We start from the raw sequence: 20718 nt of genomic DNA, 5'->3' as shown, positions 1-20718 counted from the left end.
TGCATAGATTTAAGCTTCAGAAATGAGGAAAGAAAGGGGGAGAATGCCACTAGGTTTTTGATTTATCACTTGTGTGATGAGAAAAGAAACATGTCTGTATTTGATGTTAAATTGTTGTTAGTGACTATACTTATTATGATTATGTTACTCTTCAGGTATGAAGCTCTGTTTCCACTGGTGCTATCTGGTTTGATGTTTGTGTGGATAAATATGGAACAAGAAGCACTGCATCACTATGGTCTTTCGCTTAAACCAAAGGTAACTGCTCCAGATAGCTATATCAGGTTAATTATCTGGGTTTTTTTTTTTTCTTTTTCCTTGATGATATAATAAAGATTTTGGGGTGATTTTCAGAGAGCAACAGTTTGCATTTCTTTAAGTTTGGGAAGCCCGTATCAGCTGTTTTATGAAATATGAATGTGACCTTGTAAGAGAGATTTACAATTTATGTTATTGAAAATGTTCCACATCAGAGCCCTTTCTTGGAATGCAGGAAATCAGTTTGACTTAGTGGTATGTTCTGTAGGCTACAAAGCTCTGTTCGAGTGTAGTGCTAGTTCAGCATAAGGTACAGTAACTCTTCAGAGTAAGCCAATGTACGCTGTACAATGTCACTGTACTTTTTCATTCTGATGGCAGAATCATGAGTGAGTGGCTGAAAAGAAATAATTCTATTTCAGAAATAACCCATAGAAAATACCAGGAATTTTAGTTTGATTTTGTCTTTCCACTCACTCTTCAAGGACAGAGTTTTATTTCTGGTTAGATGGACAAGGAGCTGGAGACTAACTTGCAATTAGCACCTACTTGGAGTTGCCTGGAGAAGTTTTGTAATCAATGCAACTTCTTTCACCTTAAATTGCTGACACTATACTAAATTTCTCAAACCCCGTGCTTCTTGCACTGTTACTTAGCTTTTAGATTAGGTTAAGGGTTTAACAAACTGTGGCTATGCATTGGTTCAGTTAGATATGAAGTGCTGGTTGTAGAGTCAGAGCCAGGTGGATGTGCACCGCAGCTCTCCCTGGCTTCTCCCACATGTGCTTTCCTTGGAGGAGTTGACAGAAAACCTACCACAAAATACGTCATGTATTGGAGAATCCAACTCAGGCCTCTGATAATATGTGATTATTTTTAATTAAAATGTCACTGTTGACTGTCTGTTGAGTTTTTCCTTTTCTCAAGTGAAAAGGAGTTTATTGACCTCTTAAATTCCATGAAGGCTATTTCTCTTCAGGTCAAGTGATACTGTGCTGAGAACTGAGCGAAGGAGATGGAAAATATTTTAGTATTCTCATTCACAACTTAAATCAACTGAGGATAATCGCAGTCTTTTATTTCTGTGGGTCTTTATCCACATGCTCATGTGAGCAGTGGAAGTGTTTGCATGTGAAGAATATTTATGATGAAAAAAGATGATAAATCCACAGGATAGAACTTTTTTTAGTGCAGATAACAGCGAAAGCTCTGCTGTTCATTTGATCATCTCACTTGTACAATCTTTCTGACAGATTCATTAAAGTGTAATGAAAATACGGGAAAGGTTTGCACTCTTCATTGTGATACGGCTCTAATAGCAACTGATAGGGAAGTAGGTTTATTTCTCATTGTTTTCAGTAAAAATACCGTGGTTCTGTCAAAGTTGATATTGGTTGATATTTGGTATTGATTTCTTCTGCTGTCTTTCCAGCTTGCTGTTTTCAACTTCACCTATGCTACTGATATAACTCAGTTTCGACAGCTCCACCTAGATGATGTCCGCAGGTCTTTCTTCTTTGTATCCTTTTGCTGGTTGTGTTCCAGGGAAAAGACGGGTTTGTTGCAAAAGGACCTGCAATCAAAAGTTATGGTATCCACTGGAAACAGAAGCTGGTAAAGATTATTTCACTCATGTTGCTCAACAGACAATGGTCTTGTATATGATGTGTTTTGATTTATTTAATCAGTATGAACTGCACTGTTTTGGAACCTGGCTTCTCGGCCACTTTGAAAAGTATGGTGACCATTTAAGACCATTACCACTGAGGTAAACTTTCTTCTTGAGGAGTCCTGGTTTTAATTTGGTTTTGACATTTTGGCTTGAGAAAACTTACCCAACCTTCACAAATCAGCGGGAAAGGATAATATTAAATTTATTCTCATTTTCTCATTTTTAGAGTGTGGTAGCATGTTAGGAAGAAAACATTAAGGGCCAGGCATTGGACATGGACAGGCAGATGAAATGAGGGAAAGTTCTTGCAGCCTTTGTGAAACTAATGTGGGACATAGGGAACCTGCAACAGAGGAAGTGTGGCAGATTCCTTGTTGAGAAGGCAGTTCAGTGCTAAGGAAGGAGGCAAAACATTTTGCTAGGTGTTGAGCTTTTGTATATGCTTTGAAGTATACCTGAAAAGCAGCAGTAAATTTATTGATTTCTTTTGCTATTTTAACAAAAAATAAGCTAACTTTTAATAAAACTTGTTACTGTCTGTCAGATGCTAAAAGTTAGCCAAAGCAAAAATCAATCCAGTGGTATTTTTTAAATCCAACATAGTACTACTGTAATCTAACACCTGAATATAGGACTACTTTAATCTTATCTTAATCTAAAACACTTGAATGTATTTTGTCCAGATCCTAAAAAAAATCAGTTTGCAGATCTCCTTTGCAGAGACCAGGTATGATACACACCTGCTTAACAAATGTGGCTTTTTTGAGTTAGATGCTGTTTAATATTTAGAAATAGTGGTATATCTTTTCTACTAGAGCAGTCACATTGCCATGATGACCCTGTGAGTTGTATATCTTAAGATTGTCCCATGATTCTTATATAGGTCCCAAGAGTCAGAATGTGCAGAAGGGCTTTATAGCCTAGTCTTCCAGAAGATTCAGATTGCTTACATTTAGCCTTTTGATTAGACATATGTGCTGCTGTCTTTTTATTTTATTGCAAAACTGTTGTTCTTGTAAATCTTTAACTGGCAGAACTGCACTATGCTGTTAGACTGCTGTGTTACTAAACTTGAAATGATGTGGTACTCAGGGGAAGCATCATTTCTTTAGTTATGCTGACCTCATCCTTGTGAAATATTGCAAGAATCCCAACAATTCTGCTGAACAGTTGGTAGCAAATTGTTTATGCAGAGACTTAAATGGTCCAGTGCAGGAGCTATAACAGGAGTGGAAGGACCAGAGGGAGCTCTGTCAACAGTAGCCATTGTCAGAGACTAACCTCTGCCAGATGCAAAAAAGCAGTTAAACCCCATTCTTCTGCTGAAGAGGTATGAACTATAATGGGGCCCAATGAGCTCAGGAGGTAGAAAAGTACCTTTAATGGGCTCATATGGCAGCAAGCGTTGTACATAGGTGAAAAAGGTACGGTTTATAAAAACATCCAGCTATACAGATACTGCCAGAGTTGTCCTCCCTCCCTCAAGGAAGATAAAAACTGGGAGTCCCATGTTGCAATGGGTAAACTTTGTATAACATTTGGACAACAAACCTGTGGGAGGAATAGCATAAGAACCTTTAGTCTTGTTCCATAGCCAACTACCTCTTCCGCAGTCAGTTCCTCAGTAAAGCCATCTCTTTTGGTGTGCAGTATACATGCATATGTCATTGCTTTCTGCAAAAGCACATGTGTTTAAAAGCACAGCTGGGATTGTGGTCCGGTATATGTTCCTATATTGCTAAGTAGGGACCCAGAAAAAACAAGCTGCTGTTCTCTTGCAGGTAGCTCAAGACAGGCTCTAAAGACTTACCCAGTCTTACCAGTCTTACCCTGTCTTCTTACCCTGTCTCCTAAATTTACATAGTCATGTATGAAATCTTGGTTAGAGCTAGACAGTACTTTGGGTTTCTTAATACAGTGTAAAGCTGTAATAGTGGGTTAGCTTCTTGTAGTTTCATGATAGGATTTTGAAAGTAAATTGAAATGAAGTGGGGGAAAGGCTGGAATGCTGGGTTTGTTTTACTGCAGCCATTTCTGTGGTGTACTTTCCTTAAATACATTTAGGTTTTCTTCATAGTCACAGCCTTTTTTGGCACTGGAAACATAGCTTCTGTTAACAGGTATGTTTTATTCATTGATTTGAAACACAGAATACAAAAAATTTCTTTGTGCAGTTGGCAGACTAAATATAAATTTGGTTAGCGAAATCTGGGCAGCAGAATTAAAACAATAGTGGAATAATGTTAACAATTTATTTCAGTTCTACTCTCTGTAATGTGTTCCCTGAGAGCCTGAGATTGTTGGTTATGAGGTTGTCTCAATTTCCATTAGAAGTTACTGGCAGTATAAGCAGCAAGAGCTCGGCTGCTCACCGTCAGCATGGCACCTTGAGAGACATAAGCAGAGAAAAACTGTAGAGAAAGTGAGGTTGGCAGTCCCTGCTAATTTAATATTTGTGTAAGAGAAGAGAGCATTGGAAGCCTTGTTTAAAAATGTACACACAGTGTGTTACACAGATAAATAAATGCACTTTTTTTAATTTAAAATGCTATTTTAAGGATAGGTTATAATGTCTTTTTAATGTTTCTCTAGTTTTGATCCTGCTTCTGTCTATTGTTTCTTGACTGTGTTCAGTCCCTTCATGATGGGAAGCTTGCTTTTGCTGAAGGTTAGTAATCTTACCTTAGTGAAATTCTCACAAAAGAACTGTTTAATAAATATCATGTACACAGCTGTTACTTTGCAATCCACAAAAACCTATATATATTTGAGCTTCATTAGCCTTCGTAATGTGTGAAGCTTTAAGCCTTTGTAGTGTATCTAGAGATAGATCCTTCTGGTTCCCAGAAGACAGAAGTTAAAGTGCATGGAAGTACAATTTAACTGCATTAGACTGGTTTATTAAATTAAAATGGAAATTTTAAATGTTGAAAAGACAAGTTATTTAAAAGATTATAAGCTTTCCTGTAGTATCATATCTACACAATACCGTGGAGATATAGATAGATAGACATGTATTACTAGCTTTATCTACATTTCATTAAGTACAGGTTTTGAATGCTCTACTGATTTGGCTGCCATTTTACAATAAGTAGTATTTCTTATATTTTTTACTGGTCTGTCAAAGATTGGATTGCACTTTCTGTTTGCAGGCAAGATGTGGAAGCTCTTTTCTAATATTTGAGTAAAGGATCTGCCAGAGAGGTAAAGAGGCAGGCAAGGAGATGTGAAATTCAGGTTTATTTCTAAAATAAGCAGTTATTTCCTGCCTCTGCCTTTCTGCTGCTTCTGTCTTAGAGAAAGCACTTGAGTTACAGGTATCCTGCTTGTTAATACTGCAGGACATAAGTTAATAATGCAAACCTTCAGGATGTGGGAGAACAGGTTTTAGCAATGCATTTACACTATTAACTTAAGGATTACAAGTTGGTTTTGGAAAGAGAAAAAGGCAACATTAATGTTTCTAACTTGGTTGTTTTGTTCTTAATTCACTGAATTATCTACATTTGCTTGGTTTGTTTTTGGAGGGGCAGTGTGATCCTTGCCTTCCTGAATACGTTCTGTATTCACGTTTTTTTGTGGTTGAGATGAAATTTTCCTGTTCCACTTGGAGCTCTTCAGTCTGTCACATGAGATGCTGGATCTGAATAGGTCTGTCTTCTAGCCTTGTTGAAGTGTTTATCACTAGTGCTAGAATGGATAAATGAAGTAAGGATCATTAATGTGGTTTAATTAATGTTTTCCATATTGCCTCTTGGCTTATTTCACTGCAGTTCAGCTATGACCATAGAGGGGGGTTTTTTACTCATTTGCTAAACACACTTCCTGCAAAATTACTTTCTACCCATTCTTGCCACTTTTTGCAACATGCACATTCTGTGATAATTTTAAAAGCAGGGAGATGTTTCCAAAACCTGACAAGTTGCTTTGTAAATATGGCTATAAACCAAAATGTAGCTTGTATTTTAAACAGGTTGCCATCCCGTTTGTTTTGGTATCATGTGCTTTCGAAGCTATTCAAGTCACAACACAACTGTCTTCCAAGAGGTATAGTAAGTGCTATATTTCTGCATCAATAAAGGTTTCAAATCTGTTTCGCCAGAATTCAGAATTGTAAAGTCTCAATCTCAATTTAAAAACCAAAATCAACCAACCAAAGAACCCAACCCAAACAAAACCCAGTAGATCAAGTTGTTACTTTTATTTATTATTACGGGTTTTGGGATTTCTTTGCAAGCTCAGCAATTCTTTTCTTGCTGTTAAATGAGTATAAATGGAAGTGTTGGCCCTGTCTGAAATAATTGGATACTTAATATTCTTTGTTGACAACACAAAGGACCACTTTTTCCCCCCATAATGTAGAAAAATTAGCAGAAGTTAAAAGTGTGATTTCTGTTTCATATTGCATCTCTGCCTACAGTATTCTATTTTTAATGTAACCCATTTATAATGTAACCAATTTGCAGCTTTGTAGCACTGACCTCACCACAAATAGCCTTTAAAAGAAACAAAACAAAACAAAAAACAAAAAGGCTGGATGCATTTCCATTGCATTTCATTGCTTCCCAGGTGTGTTTGTATTACATATTTTTTGCAGTAGAACTAGATAGCTGACAGTCCTTTCCCTCACCTATGAAGATGTTTCAGAGAGAATGTGAGACAGGTGCCCAGACTATGCAGAGTGCTGTATCCAGACTTGAAATACCCTCATGCTTTTTCTTCAAGACCTTTGTTTTAAATGTTAGATTTCCCTCCAGCTTTCAGTGGATGTGACTGAATCCTCTGCTCATCATTTGAGATTGCAGATGGTGCTGAGACAGAGGAGACCCCTGTCAGCCACATGATTTTGAGTTTGTCACTGTGTGATGTTGTGGGGTTGACCGAAAGTCTCACTGTCAGTGGCAGGACCACTGCTGAGACTCTGTCCTCAATTTTGCTTAGCTGAGCAGGAGGAAGCTGCCTTTGCTCAGTGTGATGCCCTCCAAGTTTGTTTGTTTTCATCTGCCTGTGCCCTGCTGTTTGTCTCCTTACACAACACCAGTTGGTACTAACAAGGAACAGGGCAGCTTGAAATCTGACTTTGTGTTGCAGGGCAGCACAAGGCTCACCATCCCTTTTACCTTCGCTGCCTTAGCTGTGTGTGCACTGTAGTTGGGCTGTCCCTGGCACCCCCAAGGGGTCAGCTTCAGGGTCTTGTACTCCTCACTAAGGCTTATACAAGGGCAGGGCTGCACTGAGAAATTGGGATTGCTCAAAAGACAAGCTAGCGATTTCTATTGCTAGGGCTCAGGCATCATAAAGGTCAGCATTTCCTAACTTGTGAATGCTTGCCTTGGCAGTGCTGGTGATATTTCAGGCTTCTATGTAATGTGCATCTGAGTGTGTGAGAGGGGAAATGATACCAGCTTCTTAAAGGGGATATGAGCACATCTGTGCCACTTTGAGACTGTGGTTGCAACTCCAGCTGGTATTTGTGTGGGCTTCATTTAGCTGTGCCTAGGTACCAGGAGCAGTGACACTGGCACAGCATCAGCCTGGGAACAAGGCAGAAACCACAAGATGTGCCCAGGATCCCTGGGGAAGTTGTAGTCTGATTATCAGCATGTCCTGAAGTCTGTGTTGCACTCTTTATTGCTCTTGCTGCCCGTGCTAGGTAAATTAAGCCATCACAGGGGACAGTCTTGTCTTTACAATGCATAAACATGCTCTGAAATTAGTGTTGTACTTCTGTTGTGAAAGGCTTCCTGCAGTTCAGAAAGGCAAAAAGTAGACTTTTGTAATTTGGACAAATTGCTCCTAAACTCCCTGTTTAGAGATTAAAGGGAGTTTCTGATTTTTGTCTGTTTGTTTGGGTTGTTTTGCTGTTCATGGGTAATGTTCTGTCAGAATATGTTCTTGGAGCTTGCCTGTGAAAACAACCCTCTAGTTGAGTACTTGCTAGGCTCTACAAGATTGCAACATCCTATCCGAGCCATTAGGAAGTAGGAAGAGGCCATTCAGTGTGTCTGAGATACAGTTGGTTTGTTGCATCCTTATTTACTAATGAAGCATAGCTGATGTAGGAAATAGCAGAAACTTCCTAATCAGGAAACATTGATACGTATGGGTGTCCCTCCAGCACATGTTTGTGCAGCACTGCAGCAGGACATTTTCCCAAAAAAAAAGCTGTGTGGATTTGTGATGGTAGTACTGACAAATTAACTATATTCTAGTTAAAGACTTTTCTGTTAATGGGTCAGCTGTTTGCAACATTGCTTCAATGTCATTAACTTAGAAACTAGTTTTAACCAGTTATAGCAATTGCTTTCCTGTAATGTAGGATTTACATAGTTTAATGAAAAGAAAATTAGGTTAATGGGGGGAAAAACAGTTCTGCGTGCTCCCTTCTGGTTCCTTTTACTGGCCACAGCCTACTTTGCAGAAGTAGTGTGTCACCTGACAGAGAGGCCCATGGGTTTGGGAGCATGCCACCAAAATGCTGGGTGTTCCCAGAGCAGCTTAAAGGCACGGGGGGGGGGGGGGGGGGTGCGAGCACCTCTTTTAGCAGCCTCCTACCCAATGGGGTGCTTGTCAGAATAGGACCAATCAGTTCAGGTATCCGTCTGCCTATGCCAAACAGCTTTGCTCACTCTTGAGTCCATCTTGAAGCTTCTAAATCAGCTTTATTTGGTTTGACTGGTATGTGAGCTCCTTGATCAGGAATGCACAGGTGCTGTTTGTAAGTTGCTTTTGTTCTCAGAAAAATGACTTGTGTTAGGTTTCTCTGTTGCAAAACTGAAACTCTGTTCATGTGAAATGTCTTTTTCAAGTAGGGTGACATTACAAGTGCCAAAGGATCTACTCTAGCATTTGTAGGACAATGCTGGAGACCAAACTGCTTGCTAATACTTTGAAATGTATTTGAGTGATTGAAAGGCAACTGCAACAAATCATATCTTATTTTGATTTCTTCATGGGGGTTTTAATAATCTTTGTAACATCTGTGGCCATAAATAAAGGTTGATGATCTGTTTGGTTTGGTTTGTTTTTTTCTTTGCAGCCTTTTACTCCTTGTTCTTGTGATTTCAGACATCATGGCTTTGGTAAGTTGTTGTTGCACACTCTCTTCAAATAAGATCAAGAAGCAGAGGGCTCTCCTAATTCTGTCAAGAGAGATCTGAATTAGTTTCAGACTTCAAAGTTTTTGTAACTAGGGCAGTGAATTGGATTTAAATCCTGGCATAATTTAGAGATAAAACTCCTCCAATTGAGGAGGAGTTTGCGCTTTGAATTTCATGTAATTAATGCTTCTGAGGAAGCAATATTCTCATACTAACAAGAGACCAAAATTAAGTAGTAAGTTATCATTCTGAGTTTTTCATGTGCTTTCCAATCAAATCCCTAGGAAGAGCTGCAATAAGAATATCGGTTGCAGCTGTATGCAAAGTTTAGTTAATTTTTCAGGAATTTTGAACTTTATACTCACCCCACCTGCCCTTGGAAAAAAGAAGAAAAAAAGAAATGCATTACCCACCAGCTCTGTTAAGAGTTGCTAGAATCCAGAAGACCAGCAACATCTGAAAAGACACTTAGTGCCCTGTTAGGAAATGGTATCTTCAGAAAGCTTGTGTCCAAAACCGAAGCTAGCTAACACAACACAAGGCTGAACCATAACCCAGCATAATTTTTACAGATTAAAAGTGTGTTCTCATTGTCCCCTCAAACTGTTTTCAGCACAGCAAGCAGTGCCACTGGGTAGCACAAGGTAAACAGAAACCTGGTAGAGGTGATGTTCTCAGCTAGCAGATGCTTGGTGTAGCATCGTCCCTTTAGAGTAAGCATTCCTGATGTGATTTCCATATACAGTGTGATCTGTGGATCTCACCTCATGGGAAAATCAGTGAGTAAAAAGCAAGTAATGACTAGTTTGTCTGTAGAGTGAGAAATGGGGAAGGTATAATTTTGTGTTGCTTCAAATAAATGTTTGTGACTAATCTGATTTTTTATAACTTCTACAAGAAAAGGTCTTAACTACCAAGAAACCAGACTCTTAGCATTTTACAGGTGAAATCAGCCTAACTAGATGAGGAGTGCAGGCATGTACTGGTGTATAGCAAGCCCCAGTATATCCAGTATATCTTATACCTCATGCATTCTCTTATTTTGATTTAATTATTTTAAAACAGAAAATACGTGCTTGGTGTACAAAACAAAGTATTACCAAATAGGCTTGATGTGCAGCAGCTCATCATTTTCTCAAGAAATGAGAAGGTTGGCAGGAAAGAAAAAGAGAACTGGTTTGTGGTCTTGGGTCAGTGTGGCTGCCAGCTAGAATTTGGGGGATTCACTAACACACACGTGCTGTCTTCTCCCAAGGTTATTCCCATTTCACAGGTGGGGAACTGCCAGAATTGCCCAAACACACTTGTGGTGGAAAACAATATACAGCATTCTCTTTGGCACTATGTGTTATTTGTGAACCCATCATTTCAAACAATGAGATGGCTTGGCTTTTCTTATTGATAAAGTTCTCTAGTTTTCTTATTGATAAAGTTCTCTCTCCAGTAATTTTTTGCTTCTTGCAAGCCCAGCTTGACAGAACTTAGTCCATCTTTATCTGTTTGTGTTTACATGTGTAACATGTATACCATGTTAAATCTATTTCTGGCTCCTAGACTATTCTTTACTTTGGTCCAAATGAGCACTCCTTGAAAGGTCTTGCCCTTGTTCTGCTTGAAAAATTAGAAACTTGGAGTAAACAGCCTGAAAACATGGTTTTTAAATTTATATTTCAAACTGTGCAGTGTTGATATACTAATCAAAGTTGTTTTATTTCCTAGCATTTTTTCTTTTTGGTTAAAGATTATGGAAGCTGGCTGGATATTGGAACAAGGTACAGTATTTTTTGCCTCCATTGCATTTTGACAGGCTCATAGGTTAATATTGTTGTTTATCTACTCAGAACTCTTGTAATTTTTTCCAATTACTCTCCTTAATCAGGTTCTTCAATTATGTTCCCCATACTTGAAAAACATGTGCATGCATGTGTGCACACAGGTACACATATATATACATATATAACCCAATCTAAAACTTGGATCTTAAAATCTGTGCCAGAGCAACATGGAGTGACAAATCTAGCATGGCAAGAAATAGTTGGTAGGATTTGTTTGATTTCTAAAGAACGGTGATTACACAAAAAAGATTTTTATTGTGGTTTTGCATTTAATTAGTTTTAATCACTGCTAAAATAACAATCAAAACTGTTTATTGTCTTTAATCTAGTTATGTTGTTACATACAATCTCCTGCAAATTAATGAACCATGCACAATAATGTTGGTGGCTACCAAGACCCCTGCATTTATCTTTCCCCTAGTTAGAGAAGAGTAAATCTGTAGCATTTAAACATAGAAATCACAGCTTAAATGGGAGAATTTGGTTTGCATTATGAGTTGTACTAGCCTCCACAGCACACATCATGTGTAGGTTTTCAACTGTTCAGTCTGTCCTGGGTTACTTGTGAATAGTCCAGAAATAACAAATAAAAGGAATACACATTTCAGATTTACCTTCCATGAATTGTGGAAATAGATAATATGCTGTAATAAGATTAGTAGGGAATGTGTTGTTAGTAATCCAGCCAATCTGGTCACTTGACGCTGTTACTTAAACAGAAGTTGAATAGTGACCCATTGTTAATGTTCTGTTTAGTCTACATTTACTCTGTGCTTTGCTGAGCCCCAGTGTTCCCTGCAGTGCATGCACGTGTGTGCGCACACGTATTCTGCCTGTTTTCTTAGGAGGTTCAAATTCCTGCTTGTAGCTACCTTTTGAAGGTTCCAATTCCTGCTTGTAGCTACCTTTTGAAGGTTCCTAATGGGAGGAGACACAGATCAAAGAGTGGAAACTGTGCTTTAACATCACACTTCTTTGCTATGATCAGTTTATGGTAAATCATATGGCCCTATCTTTTGGTTTGAATTCCTATGCAGATTAATTAAAGACCTCAGAGAAGCTTCTGCTGGGCAAGAAGCTTTCTAACTGGGAGTTAGCAAGCAAAAATATAAATTGTTACAAGTACCCAAACCCTTGCTCTCTGATATACAGTCTTCATAGTGTAGAGATTTACAACACTGATGAATTGTTGGATCCATTTCAGCTGGAAGTTTGCCTTATCCTGAAGAGTTTAGGGGAGCTCATTATGCACAATTGTAATTCTGCCTCTCTGTGTGTGTACACTTTGAGCGCTGAAGAAAGCACTGAAAAAGCCCTTTTAAAAGAGTAATTTGTAATTAATTTTTAACATGGTAATGCATAATGCTCAGGCAGCCTTAAATTTGTCATTACTTCACTTTTGAGTGCTTGACTTTACTACCTGCATTATTTTATGGTAGTCACTTTATACATGTTTTATGTGTGTGTGTATATGCACAAAAGGTAATAATGATGAGGTTGCATAAGAAAAGAGGTGAAGCCATAGGTGCAGAGCTGAAGTGGTCCTTCTATCCAGCGTGAGCAATACTTTGGCAGCTGAACCTTCTTCTCTGTGAGCAGATTTCTAATGTGTGATTCTCAAGCTTGGCAAAATTAGTAGGCAACAGCAGATTTTTGTTTATTCCTGAAAGGGAAGATGAGCTTCATGGGGTTTTGGGCAGTTCCCAAAACCAGTGGGAGAGCAATACTAATGTGGCTCTTTCCTGTCCTCCTGTTGCAACTGCAGGGACAGCTCTGTGGCATTCCCATTGCAGTGTCATCTGTTGTTGCTTTGACAGCAAGGTCTGAAAATATCCTGTCTCAGCTGGCATTTTAGGCATTGCCAAAATTTTACCGGGAAGGCTGAGTTAGTTAAGGAAATGATGGTTCTTTTTCTTCCAACTGTTTGTATCTCAGCAAAACCTGTGTAGATTTCATGGAACAAAGAATAGAAGCACCCTCAGGGACAACTGCACTCGTATTTCTTTTTTTCTTTTTTTCCTTTTCTTTTCTTTTTGTCTCTCTTTTTTCTTCCATTTTTAACTTCCCTCTCCCCCTTCACCCCTCCCACCCCCCTTTTTTTTTTGTGGCACTGATAGGGAATGTGTGTGTGCACGCACACAGTTAGCAAGGTTCATTTGACCTTACTAGTTACCACATCATTGAAGTCACAGGTGGAAAAGCAGCAATTTAATTGCCCAGCAAAGATTGGTTCCTCTGAAGTCTGTCTGAGTTCAGTGGTATATGTGCCACATTTGCAAGGCTCGTGATGTATATTTCCATACTAATTCTGCTTTGTGGTGATAGCTTTCTACGGATTTTCTAATTACCACGCTTCAAAACTTTTGTCTGTCCTCTCTGTTACTGAGAATGTGCAAGTTCAGTAGGAAATTCTCATTAGGCAGCACTTGTGTTTTCCAATACCAGTGCTCTGAAGTGTCATGTGTGTAGAGCTGGTTTTAAATCCCTCATGATAAAAAGACGACATTCAGTGTTTTTTTTTATGGTGATGTCTTATTTCCTAGTGGATCTCTCACATTGTTTGGAAGTAGAGTTTGTTTACTAGCGTATTTACTTTTTTTCTTTAAATTTCACTGATTCCTGGCTTTTACATCTCATTCTACCATGCCTTAACATGCCATTTTACCATGCCCCATATCTGCCTTAACAATGTTATGCCTTTATTCTTATGGTTGAATTTACCATGGCACTTAAATACTGTCTTTGAATGTAAAGAGATTTCTACCTTTCCCACTCTTCCAGACTGCTAATGAAATGCTGAGCCACAACAGATCCAACGTGCAGTCTTGCATTACCACATTCTGCAAATTATCAACACACCATTGATTCCCTCTTCTCAGTAAATTATCGATTACCATAAATATTTATGGCTTCGTAGAAAGTTTTGAAGCTCCTTTGCTTAATCGTCATGCCAAAATCAATGTGAACTTGTGTTTCACGGAGTGGATTTTATTGTTTTCATATAATAATGGGATGATAGTCTTGCAGTGAATGCAAAACTGATAGCACTGACTTACACAAGCTTGTAAGGTCTGCTGATCTTAGTCTCTACTGTATGTCTTGTGGTCACCCTAAACTGCATCATGTGCCCTAGTAGAAGGCATCATTACATTTCATAAAAATAATAATGCAGTTTTTCCTAGTATTTTAAGTGCCAGTATGTAGTATGTGCTCATGAGAAGCTTGTTCTGACAGTCTTTTATTTTTGAAGACCAAACAAATTGAATAGCCAGCTTTTCCTCTTCATTGTCACTAAAATAATTACTCTGTAGCTTTAAAGCTATGTTTACCTCTACAGATAGATATAGCCTTTAAACCCTGTAATATCTGGATAGTATATGCAATTTGTAAATAGCTGTATATTCAGGTAGTCAAGGTAAATTCTAATGCTTCTTTATATAACAGTATTATATAGCTTTATATAGACACATATTGTACTATCCCCTTGCTCTTTTTATAACAGTTGCTGGAAGATAAAGATACAATCTTAACTGTCTTCTGCAGTTTCAAAGTTCAGCGGACATAGATAAAGCACAGCAGACTGTTTGTTTTAGGATAGCAGAATTGATTTTAGGTTGGAGCTTCTGTGTCTGGCCATTAAACTAGAGGTCTTGTAACTAGAAAGAAAACAGTGTTTACTAGTGATTTCTAAAACAGGAGCCAAGAGTGATGTCATCTGTGATTTGGTTTGTGTGAAAGAGAGAGTGCGAGATCCTGACTGGAAATGCAGGAGACCAGGAGACTTAAAATTCAGAATCTGAATCTGGGGTCTCACTGTGTGCCTGGGGCAGTCTTGCAGTTTAGAATAATGTGTCATGAAGAAATAAGATCTTTGGACTCATATGGAGAGTATTATTCCAAGTCCTTGCATGAATTGTTTTTGGTTTACTTGCTTTATTTCTAGGTTTTTTAATTGCCATGATAACTTACTCTGTCTTCCTGTCTTCCCAGCTCCTAATCAGCTCTGCCATCTTAGGAATTAGTTTGTCTTGGGAGAAAGCCACGTTTTGGAGCAAGATTGATTCTCCACACACACACACCCTTGTTTTTTACTGATCTTTGATTCTGATTGTCTTTCCATATGTCTTGTTGATGCACACTGTCACAAAGCCAGGAGATGGTCGTATCTCATATGGTCTCCTCTTTGCCCTTAACACCAAAACAAGTATCTTCCTCCCTCATAAAAAATTTTCCTATCAGCTTTTCCCACTGACCTCAATTCATACCTATGGCACTCACCTTTCCATTGAACAGACCTTCCTTACCTTAGCTCATCTGTGATACCCTCCACCAACCACCTCTTTTCTACCATTCTGTCCCTGCTCATCTCATCATTTGTAAGCATTGCCCCACTGTGCCCCACTACACCATTCTCTTGTATCTGTTTAATGTCTCTTCTCCCTCCACTTTCTGGAGCCTAAAATCTCACTCCTTTTTCTTATTAGCTCAGGTTTGACTTATGATGGAGGAAGTTTGTTTTAAGAATTACCTTGCTTCACTGTATCTACAGTTTCAGTCAAGGGTGAAGTTCTGACCAAGATTTTGCCACAGGTGTTGTATCATATGCCTGTGTCTTGTTTTGTTTATTTAACCACACCATTACCCCAGCCTGAGAACTAATTTACCAAGCAGAGCTGCCTGCAGGCACTTCACCAGTTGCTGGTAGCCCCAGAGATGCTGGCTGTTTGTAATTATGTGACAAGTAGACTGAAGTTGGTTTTAATTGTGCTCTATGACATAATATGTGTATTTCTTTATTCTGAACATCTGATATTTTAATGAAGGAGTGTAACTATTCAGCCTTTTGGAATATAGCAAGGGAGAAGTGTGTTCATCACTCTCTTTACAAAAGTATGGAGTATCCAGTCCCTCGACAGGTAGCAAAGCAGAGTTTGTGTAGATGTTTTTCCTTTGAGAAAGCCCCTCTGTGTCTCCCAGGATCATCGATTCACACCTGCATTTGGAAAAGCTCCTTTCAGGGTGGACAGGAATGCAGATGTCTATGTAGGAACCATGCTGATGGCAGCACGTTGACAACTCTCTGGTTGCTGTCTCAGGGTGTCTGTAGGAATGAAGGCAGTATCTTCATTTGGCTTCTGATTTTCAGATTTCTCATTCAAGCTTTCTTTGAAAGCTAGAAGGAAAGTGGTGTTTCTACTTCTATGAAAAACTGCAATTCTGGTGCTAGATGAGGAGCTGAAATGTTACCAGCAATACATGAGATGTTAAGCCATCCAGCTGTTTACCAGAGTGGCTGTTCCTTTAAAAGCCATGCAAACTTCTATACCTGTAGTGCTTGTACTTGGTGTAATGTACCCTTGGTGTTTGCCCAAGGGCACCATTACACCATGAAGATAACTGCAAGGAGAGTTTGACTTTCAGTTGGCAACGTGTGCTTTCCCATGGAGAACTGAGAACAAATCTGTAACACACCCAGGTGGACTTCCAAAGGCAGCTCTTGAGGGAGTTGTGTTATCTTTCTTACTTGTAAATGTGCTGTGAGCTGCGAAGTCCAAAGTGCACTGAGCAAGCGAGAGTAGGCTTTGTACCTGACTTCATGCTCTCCTGTCATCTTACACCTTGCCGCAGAAGCAGAGTAGGAATATGGCTCTCATAGGTGTACTGCTCTGCTTAGCTAAAGCTGGAGGGGGGAGATGTCTATGGGAAATGCATGTAAGGAAGATGGTTCCTGATATTTTAAACCTTGAGCTGTTCACATTATTTGCTGCATACAGGTGGGAGTTTACATGAGTGCAAAGTGCAGGCTGTTTGGGTAAGCTGTTGCTTGTTGAGGTCTGGGCCCATTTGTGCTGATAGATTTTTGTAATTGATTTCTTAAAATTATGTATTTTGAGCAAAGTATTTGTAAGAAGGTTTAGACAGACTTAACTGAAACAGCAAAATCTTGTACCATGAGTCAAGTCCCCCTCAGTGTTCTCCACCCTCTTTGGTCAGACCTTGGCAACTTTGGCTGCTGGTAGCCTGCCTGTGGAAGAGCTTCTGCTCATTAGCGAACTTTCTGGATTACTTTTATTCTCTCACACTGATTAGCAGCCCAGTTTTAAGAGCTGGTGCTTCTCAACTTCACAGAGCTAAATTGCACTAGGCTAGTGCCAGGGTTGTCACAGTCTCGGGGTCGTGAGGATTGATAGTGTCGGCATTATGAGCTTTACTGCTCTTCCGTGGCTAAACTCTCAAACTGAATGAGTCCTTTGGCAGAAATTCCATGTCATTAAACCAGCAAGTGCCCCTCGCAATCCTTTTTGTGACTAAACTCAGACTTCATGGAGTCTGACGCTACCCTGCTCGTCCTAAAGAGCCATCTGCTTTAAAATAGTGGGTATGGGTGCATCAGGAGGTATGTGAACCTTTTATGTCAGAAGGCAAGTATCTTCAATAGTGCCAGGAGAAATACAAACAGCTGCACTGGATGCATGATGGACATGGGTGCAGCACTGTTTTGTCTGCAACTTTAACCTGATATGTCGCTGGATTTGGAAAAATTCTAATTTCTTCATGGCTTGTAGTTTACGTTAACAGCAGCCTGATTCAGACATTGAACACAGGATGCTGACTATCAGTTCTCAGTCTGACCCTAAATAGCCCACCTGTAACACTAGTGAATATCAGGTACCAGAATTTGAGCAAGAGAACAAGCTCTCTAATGCTGTCCATTTAAATCATTAGTGACTGTCCTGGGTTCTGCAGTAGCAGTCATTTTTCTCCTTCTTAGTAGCTGGTGCAGTGCTGTGGTTCTGACTTTCGGCCTGGGAATAGCTCTGATAACACCGATGTTTTTAGTTGTTGCTAAGTAATGTTTACTCTGACTAAGGACTTTCTGAATCTCATGCTCCGCCAGGGGGGAGGAGAAGCCAGGAGGAAGCACAGGCAGGACACCTGACCCAAATTAAAGGGGTATTCCATACCACAGCATGTCATGCCCAGTATATAAACTGGGGGCAGTTACCTGGAAGGGCTAGATTAGTGCTCAGTCGGGCTGGGTATCAGTCAGCAGGTGGTGAGCAGTTGTATTATCTTCCCTTGTTCTTTCCCTTTTTATTATTGGTGGTAGCAGTAGAGGTTTTTGTTATATCTCAGTTACTGGACTGTCCTTATGTCAACCCATGGGAGTTACATTTTTTTTATTCTCCTCCCCATCCCCCCAGAAGTGGAGGGAGGAACTGGGGGGAGTGAGTGAGCAGCTGTGTGGTACTGAGTTACCAGCTGGGCTTAAACCACGACAGTGACTTAAGCACTTCCTAACTGTTGTGGTTTAAGCCGCACAGCTCGTGCACTCACTCCCCCCTTGCTCCCCCAACTCCCGGAGAGTTTGGAGGGAGAATCCAAAGAATGTAGCTCTTACGGGTTGAGATAAGAACAATTTAATAACTAAGGTATAACACAAATCACTGCTGCTACTGCTACTAATAATGATAATGGTAAAGGAAATAACAAGTGGAGAAAATACAGCATCTCACCAGCTGCCGACCCGTAACTCACCCCACCCTGCCTGATCGAGCACTGACTGATACCTCCTCCAACCTCAGAGCTCCAGCCCTTCTGGGTAACTCCCAGTTACATCCTGGGTATGACGTGCTATGGTATGGAATACCTCTTTGGCTAGCCTGGGTCAGGTGTCCTGTCTCTGCTTCCTCCCGGCTTCCCCTCCTCCCTGGCAGAGCATGAGGCTCAGAAAGTCCTTGGACAAACCAGACATTTGAGCAGTAACTCAAAACATACTTGCTATCAGCAGCCGTTCCCAGCCCAAAAGTCAAAACACAGCACTGCACCAGCTACCAAGAAGGAGAAAAAATGACTGCTACTGCTGAACCCAGGACACTAACCCAGAAGCTTCATCTTCGTATTGTGTTTGTTAGCCACTCTTGAATTAATTTCTTTAATCTCTTTGAAACCATTTTTCACCACAGCAGATAAATACAAAATTTTTAGAAATGTTGAGTGAAAAAGTAGCGTTTGCTTGGTTTTTATTTAAAGCTGCTCATCACTGGAATAGTTTTATCTAGAAGATTGCACTTCAGCTGATAGAAATATCTGAATATCTGGTTGTCTTACTAGCAAGGACTGTATATCTGATAGCAAGCTCTCCCTAGATTTTGTGTTATCAATTCACAGCAAACAGAAGTTTTGCAATGTTTTCAGCCGCCTATGTTGAATTACCCACTTGAATGAACTACACCCAGTACCACTTATTCACTTGGGTATATGCTCAGCTGTGTTTTCTATTGTGCCCACCGTTTTATTTTGTCACAGACTTTGTTTTTTACACAATAGTGCCGCTATAACGTTTGTCTTCTAGGAGCAGCATATATAAAATGACATGCTGGGCCAGCAATTAGGCCTAGTTAGAAAAGAAAATATTTGGAGGTTGTTTATGTCAGGGGTTCTTTTACTATGTAAATTTGCATTTTTCTCTCACCTCTTTTATCTGTTTCCTCCTTGCAGCATTAGCCACTATGTGCTGGTGATGTCACTGACCATATTTATGATGCTGATGAATGGACTGGCCCAGCTGCTAACTACACAGAGACTTCAGCTTTCCAGAGGGACTAAGCACCATTCCACATGATGAAGTGATACATGTTGCTGCCTTGTTCCCATCCTCAGGCTTCCTCTGAACCAAACTCCACCTCTGGAATGTAAATACTAGTTGATGGACTGGAGTGCCAAAATCCCATCCAGGGATCAGAGTGCTCTGCTGATACAAATTAAGTGCTGCCTGTGACTGAAATTTGCATTTGGAGTTGCCATTTAGGCATCAATGGGGCTCAAAAAGCCTCAGCTTTCTTCTTCAAGTGTACGTATTGAAAATAAAACCAGAAAAAAACTTTTTAGAAGAAACAGGCAATCATCCTTTTGGGTCGGGTTTTTGTTTTGGTTGTTATAACTTATGTGCCAGCTGTTTGTCTCACACATTCTCATTCTCAGTAGGAGTCTGCAAAGTCCTAGATTCATTTCATGTCTTGCATAAGCATCTCACAGACTAAAGCATAAATGAAATCAGTCTGGGCAGATCACTGATCTGTATGTACCCAGTGTGGCACACACATTTGAATATCTCTGAAATTGGCTATGCTTTTTGCAAGCTGTGTCAATATGCGTGTGAGAATATGTTGAGGCAGGTTAAGACTGGTGCAATGTGAGGCTGCTGCTGCTAGACAACACCTTTTAGCTAACCTTGGTGTGAACTGCTGCTGCTAACCGTGCTCTGCTGCTGCCTCCTGTGCTCAGGCAGGCTGAGCAGCATGACAGCTCAGGCCATTGATCCAAATGAAAAGGAACCTGATGAAGGAACTGTAAAATCACATTCAAATTCCCTGCTCCAGCTCGTGCCAGGGCAGGCAGAAAGGCTAGGCCTGGTTGTTTCAGTGGCAGCCCAGAGTTAAATCAGCATAAAGAGGTCATGAAACAGCAGCTGGAGGTGGTGGTTTGCATAGCATGATGCCATATGGAAGCTTTTCCCTTTGTTTCCTTGCTTTCATTTCTTTTTATGTTCTGCTCCTAATTACAAGCAGCCTGGGTAATGGCTGTGCCATGAATCAAACACAGACACAAATTCCCCGGTTGTATGCTGATTACAAGTGAGAGCAAAGAGCCAGGGTGCTTAGAGGTTCTGCTGTTTCAGGTGCGATTGGGGACCCAGTAACTGTAAATCCATTGCAGCAGGCTTTGAGGTAGGCTTGTAACTTTGTAAGCCTTCTAAGAGCAAACATCAGCTTCCCTACCACAACCCCACAGTTGAATAAGTAGCACAGACACACACCTCACTGCTTCATCATTCCCTGAAGTCAGCTGT

At 40.0% G+C, this 20718-nt stretch overlaps 1 protein-coding gene across 3 annotated transcripts in view; it reads left to right on the top strand.

Annotated features, from left to right (window-relative positions):
• The window catches only part of PIGN (phosphatidylinositol glycan anchor biosynthesis class N), a 98855-nt gene extending 79082 nt beyond the window's left edge, over positions 1-19773 (top strand). For 2 of the 3 annotated variants that reach the window (XM_005149940.4, XM_031049668.2), the window contains 8 exons: positions 156-258; positions 1691-1777; positions 3995-4050; positions 4523-4598; positions 5904-5977; positions 8970-9012; positions 10750-10802; positions 19368-19773. In XM_005149940.4, coding sequence (XP_005149997.2) covers positions 156-258; positions 1691-1777; positions 3995-4050; positions 4523-4598; positions 5904-5977; positions 8970-9012; positions 10750-10802; positions 19368-19491 — 616 coding nt within the window. In that variant the 3' untranslated portion in view covers positions 19492-19773. Of the gene's footprint in view, positions 1-155; positions 259-1690; positions 1778-3994; positions 4051-4522; positions 4599-5887; positions 5978-8969; positions 9013-10749; positions 10803-19367 lie in introns of those variants that run through there. The other variant, XM_031049667.2, reaches the window with a different exon arrangement.
• The last annotated feature ends 945 nt before the right edge of the window (positions 19774-20718 follow it).

The sequence above is a fragment of the Melopsittacus undulatus genome, chromosome 1 (assembly GCF_012275295.1).
Source record: "Melopsittacus undulatus isolate bMelUnd1 chromosome 1, bMelUnd1.mat.Z, whole genome shotgun sequence".
NCBI lineage: Eukaryota > Metazoa > Chordata > Aves > Psittaciformes > Psittaculidae > Melopsittacus > Melopsittacus undulatus.
The sequence above is the reverse complement of the archived record's forward strand: the minus strand, read 5'-3'. Positions and strand labels throughout refer to the sequence as shown.